The 9,432-nt window shown below is 35.1% G+C and overlaps 3 protein-coding genes across 3 annotated transcripts; all 3 read left to right on the top strand.

Annotated features, from left to right (window-relative positions):
- Positions 1–3,966: 3,966 nt before the first annotated feature.
- On the top strand, positions 3,967–4,896 carry LOC116138549 (metalloendoproteinase 3-MMP-like). Its single transcript, XM_031424260.1, has one exon. It carries the CDS (start codon positions 3,967–3,969, stop codon positions 4,894–4,896), a length of 930 nt encoding a protein of 309 aa, XP_031280120.1.
- A 1,106-nt stretch (positions 4,897–6,002) lies between these two features.
- On the top strand, positions 6,003–6,941 carry LOC116138547 (metalloendoproteinase 2-MMP-like). The gene has a single exon (XM_031424257.1). It carries the CDS (start codon positions 6,003–6,005, stop codon positions 6,939–6,941), a length of 939 nt encoding a protein of 312 aa, XP_031280117.1.
- A 1,163-nt stretch (positions 6,942–8,104) lies between these two features.
- On the top strand, positions 8,105–8,977 carry LOC116138619 (metalloendoproteinase 2-MMP-like). The gene is made up of 2 exons (XM_031424326.1): positions 8,105–8,375; positions 8,451–8,977. The coding sequence occupies exons 1-2, from the start codon at positions 8,105–8,107 to the stop codon at positions 8,975–8,977; spliced, it is 798 nt and encodes a 265-aa protein (XP_031280186.1).
- The last annotated feature ends 455 nt before the right edge of the window (positions 8,978–9,432 follow it).

Below are 9,432 nucleotides of genomic sequence, written 5' to 3'. Positions count from 1 at the left end.
TGTGATATGTTACCATAGTTCTGTGAAGTAACCCAAACACAGACAGAGAGAGAAAGAAATACTGATAAAAAATGAGTTTTAACTCTAATTTTCATCAAAAGTAACCACCTAATAAAAAAGTTAAACTAGCAAATAAGAGTCCAAAAGTAATACACAAGTCTAACTAGCACAACTGGTTAACCAGAGAGTATAAGCATTTAACCCCTAAACTGAAGTTTCTTTAATGGTTTCGTTAGGTTTACATAGCTACACATTGGATTTTCTTGCAATAAATAGTGGTTTAAGATGAAAGTGCAGAACATCTCTGTTCTCAGTGCGGCTATGCTGGGTGAGTTTGAGCTCAGCAAGCTATATGTGCCTCTAGAGGTGCGGAGTACATGGAGTGATATGTGAGTATAATGCAACAAGCTCTGTAGAAAACAGAAGTGTTTAACCCATATACTGCAGTACAAAATATAGACATGGTTCAAAGCTAATGAAAGTTTCATTTAAATCATTTATGATGGAGGAGAAGTGGAGTCAGTACCACAAGCTTATTTGGTAGTTTTTATTTCTGCTCAAGGGTTTATATGTTTTACTTAGTTCTTCTTCTCAAGTTCTTGAGCACACTGAGTATCAGTCAAGGAGAATTTACAGTTGCAATTGTTGCACGGATCTTTTCTTTTGCATCGATATATTTTTGGCATCGAAATTTTATTTATTCGGTTTTCATGTTGCTAATTAGTGGTAGACATCTATGAGGCAGTGAAATATTCTTTGTTAGTAAGTGAAAGAAAGAATTTTGGCAGAGGTTCCACCAGCAATCTCTTTCTATCCTGGAATTTATTCCCCAGAAAAATTTAGCAAACCACAATTCTTTAAGTGGAAGCATGAAACACGTGGGGAAACAGAATCATCAAAGCTATGCTGGTGGAAATCAAGGGAGAGACCCTGATGCTTTTACAAACTCTGTTTACTAGTTTAATAAGATAATGATCATCAAATAAAGGAAAATNTGGTAGACACCTATGAGGCAGTGAAATATTCTTTGTCAGTAAGTGAAAGAAAGAATTTTGGCAAAGGTTTCACCAGCAATCTCTTTCTATCCTGGAATTTATTCCCCAGAAAAACTGAGCAAACCACAACTCTTTAAGTGGAAGCATGAAACACGTGGGGAAACAGAATCATCAAAGCTATGCTGGTGGAAATCAAGGGAGAGACCCTGATGCTTTTACAAACTCTGTTTACTAGTTTAATAAGATAATGATCATCAAATAAAGGAAAATATGGTAATTGAATTCAGTAATACAGAAATAGAATCCATATTAGTAGAAAAGAAAACAACAGAATGAAAGAGAGGATCAGATATCAATGTAAGCCATTTCTCATGGACACATATGAGCCCAAAGATGCATTTTATTTATGTACTATAATCGAATTGCAGCAGCTATATTTTAGTGGTGAAAGAGTGATTCTTTCTATTAACTTGTGTAATACTTTTAAGGGTTCATTCGATTTCATAAGAAATGGAAGGATTGAATTAAATAAACTCAACTCCAAGGGGTTGACGACTAAGGAGGTTTGTTCTATTATTTGACTTTCTGGATTTGAACTTTGGAGTTATTTATCACATTATGATTTACTCATATTGTGACTTACCTGATTCTTTGGACTTGTAATGTATTCAAGGGATCTCATTGACACGGATACGCTGGTTACCAACCAAAAAAAAAAAAAAAAAAAATTGAATAAACTCTCCTAAATATTAAGTCAGCGTGATCAACAAATGACAAAACAGAGACATGGACTGACGGGTAGAAAAGGTGGGAATGTGGTTATCTTATAAATTTTTTAGTTGAAACTTTATCTTATAAAGAAGCAAAGAATTTTATTTGAGAAGATAGTGGGCAAATCACATTTGTTTGTTTTCCTATTCCTATCCTACCCAAAATATATATTTGTTTTATTATTCTCAAAAGTCATTCATATTCTATTTAACTATTTTTAAACCCTATAGGTTTGTTAATTTAGCTAAACACCTAGAAATAAAATATTGAAAATTAAAAAAAAACACCTCCATCCACCTATTAAATGCTGGTTGCTGGCCACCACCGCCTGAGGGTGGCCAAAACTGGCTGTAATGGCGTAAAACTGATTGGATCTGACCGATTGTGCGCTGATCTGACATTTTCCTACCAGATCCATTGTCGGCTGCTAGCATTTAATGGGTAAGTGGGGGTGTTTTTGTTAATTTTCAATGCTTTATTTTAGGGGGTGTTTAGCTAATTAACAAACTTAAGAGGTATTTTTATTAATTTTTAAATCTTATTCTTGTAATAACAACTCTACCCAATTTTTTTTTTAAAATACTGCTCAAAATAATAAAACAAACACAACCTAGATTTCTAATCTATTGTAGTTGATATAGTAAATATATGTGCAGGTTTTCCTCTTGGAATTATAACAATTGCAAATGCATTGAAGAATAAGAGCATTTTTGTCTGGAGAGATGCCTTGGTGGATCAGCTAAGATGATCTAATCCTAGATGTGTTCCAAATATGGATGGAACTTTGCACTCCACTATGAGAAGTGATGCAGCAAAATCATTATTTCTTCTTAATTTGCTGTCTGTGTATGGTAGCTAATCCTGTACATTTAATAATTTGGTTATCTTTTATCTTTTTTTTTTTTTCCTATTTTAATTAGCATACAGATATAATCCAAGCTGTATATTTCGAGACACATTCAGTGACAGAAGCTCGACCTTATGTAAGTATTAAGGAATCTGCTCTGAGTACTCTCGGTATCGGACACAAACCTCCGGAAGTCATCGAGGAATCGAAGTACAAGGATGCAGGAATATCTGGAGGTGATAAGTATTCTGTTCCCAGTCCAGGTATCGGAAACAAACCTCCGAAGGTCATCAGAAAATCAGAATTTTTGATGTTGGAGAAGATAATAACTATAAGGTTTCAGGAATTAGTGGATTTGGAGGTATAAAGTGTTCTTCTGTTCCTAGTCCTGGAGTCGGACATCGTGGGTAGGATTTAAGTTCTTGTAGTGATTTTATAATAAGACGTCATTCGATGTCAAATATCTCCTCTACATTATCGAAGATTGATAAAATTATTGGCACAAATTCTCTCTCAATTTTTCTTTCCTTTAAAAGATTATATATTATACCAATATTATTATTATTATTATTATTATTATTGGTTATCTTCATTATTAGCAGCAATGAAGATTCAAATCAACAAACATTAACATAATCTAATTATTAGCTATTTGAAATCTTAGTGAAAGACGTGATTTGTTATCTCATATTTGTTCTTCGTGAAAAAATACCAATTGAAGTGGAGAGTTTCTTAAAAGGATTAACTATTCAATCAAATGGTGTTGAGTGTTTTTTCATGGACTACTTCTTTGCAGAATTATGCTCAATCTCATATATGGTAATTCGCTATAAAATAATATTCTCCGCAAATCATGCAAATAACATAGCGAGGAGTTTCTACTTTTCAATTTTTGTCATTCGGGTCAATTAAAATAATTAATATAATGATAGACATCTCCTTTGTTGTTTATGGAAAATCAAACAAACATATAATGTTATTTAATTAAATATAGAATGACAATTCTTATCAAAAACTTTCAAAGTATATTATGATTATGTTTGAAGTGTTTGTCATGAACTTGTCTTGAATTTATTCTTGATTTACTGTAGTATGATACGACCAGGTCCCCAAGATTTCTGTAAAAAAAATTGGTCTTAATAACGATGTTCAAATCTTTACCAGTTTATAATAATGTCGGCCACCAGAGACTTTGAAAAGTAGAAGTCATTTTATATATGTGCTGTTGTGTAACGAACAACTAATTAACTTCCAAATTAATCACCATTTTAACCTTAATCCATTCTATAAATAGACACATGATAATATTGGTTACAGCACAAGCAAGTTTCTCTGGTTGATCAATAGTTAACAATGGCAACTAAAGCTTTTCCCTTCTTCGTCCTCCTTTCCCTCTTCTATCTTTCAGTCGTTTTGGCTCATTCCCATGACAAAAAGCCATCGCCATTCGAGTTTCTCAATACTCTGCAAGGTTGTCACAAAGGTGAAAAGGTCAAAGGCGTCAATGAGCTAAGAAAATATATGGAGAAGTTTGGTTACTTGAGCTATAACACTCAACCAAATCAAGTAGAGGCTGAGGAGGATGATGATTTTGATGAGCTATTAGAGTCTGCAATCAAAACCTACCAGCTTAATTATCATCTAAACGCCACCGGGGTTTTGGATAGCAAAACCGTGTCGAAAATGAGTATGTCTCGATGCGGAATGGCGGATATCGTCAATGGCACGACTAGAATGCGCTCTGGCAAAAAACAGGCCGACCGCCATGGCTCTAGTCACTTCCATACAGTCGCTCATTTTACATTTTTTGCCGGAAACCCTAAGTGGCCATCATCCAAGTATCATCTCACCTATGCATTCCTGCCGGGGACAAGATCTGATGCCTTTAGTCCCGTTGGACGAGCGTTCACAAGATGGGCTGCGAACACACATTTCTCATTCTCAGAAGCCCAGAACAGTGGAAACGCCAATATCACGATTAGTTTTGAAAGTGGCAATCATGGGGATAGTAGTTCTTTTGATGGCCCCGGTGGAACCCTAGCTCATGCTTTTGCCCCAAGGGATGGGAGGTTTCACTATGATGCGGACGAGACTTGGTCTGTGAATGCAAACCCGAATGCATTTCACTTGGAAACTCTTGCGTTGCATGAAATTGGGCATCTTCTTGGACTTGGACATAGTTCTGTTGAGGGAGCTATCATGTTCCCAACTTTTAATCTTGGAGAGACGAAGGGTTTGCATGGGGATGATATTCAAGGCATCAGGACTTTGTATAATGTTTGAAGAAAATCCGATTTTGGATTGATTGATTTAAATAAAAGAAGGGCGAAGGATATTTTTCTTTTTCCAGTTTCTTATAGTAATAGTTCTTTCCATTACTAATCAAAGAGAACCCAAAACTAATTCACCACCTTTCATCACCAGTGGATTGAATCAAAGAAAAAGACACAGCCACAGCCATAGCACAAGCCATGCATCATATATCATAACCACCACCATGAATAGAAGGCTAAACAACCTAATGACACCATGCGATGACAATCAATAATAAATTCAAAACACATACAAGATTTTCAAGTTCATTTTATAGCTGAAAAAAAAGCCTTCAATGGAAGATATTCTAGTGAGAAAAGCTTTTAATATATAGGAGAGATTCCGGAAATTAATTGCATATGTAACTAACACTACCATATTGGATAACAGAAATGGTTAAACTTACTGCTTTTTTGGGTAAACCTGATAATTGCCCCTCTTGAACATAAGACCTCACAGCACATTATTAACTCTAATTTGTTTAAATTATCGCTAATAAAATTATCCAATACATTAAAACACATCAACTTGTATGAATAAGCTAATATCAAAAGTTTATACACATAGTATTATTCATTCGATTTAACTTAATTGTTTGAACAATTTAGATAATTAATTTCCACTTGATAGTATTATATGTATGCTAAATGATCGTGATAATTGATTTTGCAATAAAATATGAATTATTCAGTAATATAATAAACTTAATTAGAGCTTACTACATCAAATAATTGAGATCCTAAATCTTCAACTTTTGCTTGGACTCATTCTTCAATGTTATGGCATCTAGGTCAAACTCTTTTAATATAAAAAAGAAAGAAATATACCAGTGGCCGCCAAACATTAATATTTCCAATATATATAATTGTTCCTAGGTTGTTCAAGTCCCCAAAGACTAAGTAAAACTAGTCCTGCTACACTACCGTGCAACGAGCTACTCAACTTCGAAAATGAAATTTTCACTTCATTGATGCACTTTATAGTTCTTTCTATATATATATCAAGACAATGAAACCTGGGATACAACATAGACAATTAACAAGAGCTTTTCTCTGGTTGATCAATATTTTTCAACAATGGCGTCAAAAGCTACTAGCCTCTTCTCAATTTCCCTCCTTATCCTCCTTTCTCTCCTCTCTTATTCAGCTTTCTCAGATTCCCATGACAATAAGCATTCACCATTTGAGTTCCTCAACCATCTCCAAGGTTGTCACAAAGGTGAAAAAGTCAAAGGTGTCCATGAGCTCAAGAAGTATCTGGAAAAGTTTGGGTACTTGAACTATAAGACTTCTGCAAATCAAACGCACTTGGACGACGATGATTTTGATGAGATACTAGAATCTGCTCTCAAAACCTATCAGCTTAATTACCATCTAAACGTTACTGGAGTTTTGGATACCAAAACTGTGTCCAAAATGAGTATGTCTCGATGTGCTATGGCGGATATTGTCAATGGTACTACCAGAATGCTGTCCGGCAAGAAAGCGGTGGACCACCATGGCTCTACCCACTTCCATAAAGTATCTCATTTCTCATTTTTTGAAGGAAACCCCAAGTGGCCATCAACGAAGTATCATCTCACGTATGCCTTTCTTCCGGGGATCCGAGTTGATGCCGTGAAACCTGTTAGGCGAGCTTTTGCAACATGGGCTGCAAACACACATTTCACATTCTCTTGGACTAGGAACATCAGTAAAGCAGATATTACGATTAGTTTTGAAAGTGGTGATCATGGAGATGGTTATCCTTTTGATGGTCCCGGCGGAACTCTTGCTCATGCATATGCCCCGACGGATGGGAGGTTTCATTATGATGCAGAAGAGACTTGGTCAGTGGGGGCAACACCTGGGGCATATGACTTGGAGACTCTTGCTTTACATGAAATTGGGCATCTTCTTGGACTTCATCATAGCTCAGTTGAGGATGTTGTCATGGCCCCTACTTTCTCTCCTGGACAGGCAAAGGTTTTGCATGGGGATGATATTCAGGGCATCAAGCCTTTGTATAATGTTTGAAGAAATTTGATTTTCGATTGTTTTAATTTATTTATTGCTTCTACATAAAGGATGGTTGCTTGAAGCTGATCCAAAATAAATGTAAAGGAAAAGCATATATATGTACAAGCAAAGAAATTTTATAATGGCAGAAGCTAATTATGAGAATCATAGGGAAAATAATAAGCCAAAGCTTATGAGAACGACTGAGAAAATAAACAAAAATAAACATTGTATATTATTAAGCTGGTAAGAAAAGTTTTTAGTAGAAAACATTCCAGAAATTAATTGAGAAAGAAATTAATTGCAAAGGTAATTAACACTGCCACCACCTTTGGATAGCTCAAGTGGTAATACCAGTATTATGATATATGATTAAGGCGTATAATCTCTGGTTTGAATACCCTTAACTTTTAAGATTTAAACAAGTGATCATAATAGTGGGATATTGTGCTAATCACCTACAAGAATTAATTAAAATGCACACAAGACGTCCACAAATAAAGAGACTTATTTAATCCCTTTTAGTTACTTCCAATATTTTGATATCACATAAGAGATAATTATGCTCCCTGTTCTTATAATGATATGACCATTTAACTCTTCAAAGAATATGTTGTCAAGCCAAAGCCATTTAAAAATAATTTCCCAATCTTTTTGCATGATTTCTATTTTGGTTGGTGGTCAATCATAAAAAATAACGTTTAAAGGCCATGCTTTTATTGTGCCAAGTTAAATCTCAATCACCACGAATATATTTTCAGTTTAATTGTTGACAATTTAGATAGTTAATTTCCACCGGCAGTACTATATTCTTATTTGGTATGTTTAACGATCGCAATAATTAATTTTGCAGTAAAATATGAATTATTCAGTAATATGATAAGCTTGATTAGAGCTTACTAAATCAACTACCACATCAAATAATATGAGATCCTTAACTCTTCAAGTTTTGCTTGGACCTCATTCTTCAATGTTATGGCATCTAGGTCAAACTCTTTTATTATAATAAATGAACATATATACCAGTGATCACCAAACATGAATATTTCAAATATATATATAATTGTTCAAGTCTCCAGAGACTAAGTAAAACTAGTCCTGCTACACTATCGAGTAACGAGCTAGCTCAACTTCGAAAATGAATAATTAATTATCGTTTTTGACCTTCATCAATACACTTTATGAGAGTTCTCTATATAAGGAGTAAGGACATTGAAAAGTTTGGTTACTTGAACTATGACATTTCCGCAAATCAAACACATGCTAATGACGATGATTTTGATGAGCTATTAGAGTATGCTCTCAAAACCTACCAGCTCAATTACAATCTAAACGTTACTGGAGTTTTGGATACCAAAATTGTGTCCAAAATGAGTATGTCTCGATGCGCAATGACAGATATCGTAAATGGCACAACTAGAATGCGGTCGGGCAAGAAAAGGGTTAACCCCCTGAGTATGTCTCGATGCGCAATGGCAGATATCGTAAATAGCACAACTAGAATGCGGTCGGGCAAGAAAAGGGTCGACCCCCATGGCTCTACCCATTTCCATACAGTCTCGCATTTTGCGTTTTTTGAAGGAAACCCAAAGTGGCCATCAATGAAGTATCATCTCACTTATGCATTTCTTCCGAGGACACGAGCTGATGCCGTGAGACCCATTAGGCAAGCATTCGCAAAATGGGCTGCAAACACACATTTCACATTCTCTTGGACTCGTAACATCAGAAGAGCTGACATCAAGATTAGTTTTGAAAGTGGTGATCATGGAGATGGTAACCCTTTTGATGGCCCTGGTGGAACTATTGCTCATGCATATCCCCCAACGGATGGGAGGTTCCATTATGATTCAGACGAGAATTGGTCAGTGGGGGCAACACCTGGGGCATTTGACTTGGAGACTCTTGCTTTGCATGAAATTGGGCATCTTGTTGGACTCCATCATAGCTCAGTTGAGGATGCTATCATGGCCCCTACTTTCTCTCCTGGAAGGGCAAAGGGTTTGCATGGAGATGATATTCAAGGGATCAGGACTTTGTATAATATTGTTTGAAGAAATTTATTGATTTATTGACCATCCTTCAATGGATAGGCTAAACCGCGAAAGGAGAAAGTTATTTGTATTTTTCAAATTTTTACAGTTAATAATCGTTATTTTTTGTTAACCTCAAGAGATTGGTCTCGTGGTCACGTTTGCTCTCTTTCTTGAATTCCTGAATTCAAACTTTGAAGCCACTTACCACAATAACATTGTAGTTTATATGATCCTTTAAGCTTATATGATGTTCAATAGTCTCCGAAGATTAGTTAAAGTACGCACAAGTTGACCTGGATTCTTTGGTTATAAAAATAAAAAATAAAAAATACAGTAGTTATTTTTTGTTTTTATATGGATGTATATAAAACTTATTATTTTGTTTTCCCTAATATTTAAGTTCTTGAAAATTAAGATAGAAAAAAGATTATGCATTTCACTTTAAATAATAGAGAAGATATTATAAAATTGGC

Source organism: Pistacia vera, unplaced genomic scaffold (genome assembly GCF_008641045.1).
Source record: "Pistacia vera cultivar Batoury unplaced genomic scaffold, PisVer_v2 Contig342, whole genome shotgun sequence".
Taxonomy (NCBI): domain Eukaryota; kingdom Viridiplantae; phylum Streptophyta; class Magnoliopsida; order Sapindales; family Anacardiaceae; genus Pistacia; species Pistacia vera.
Note: the sequence above shows the minus strand (reverse complement) of the source record. Positions and strands in the feature narration are given on the sequence as shown.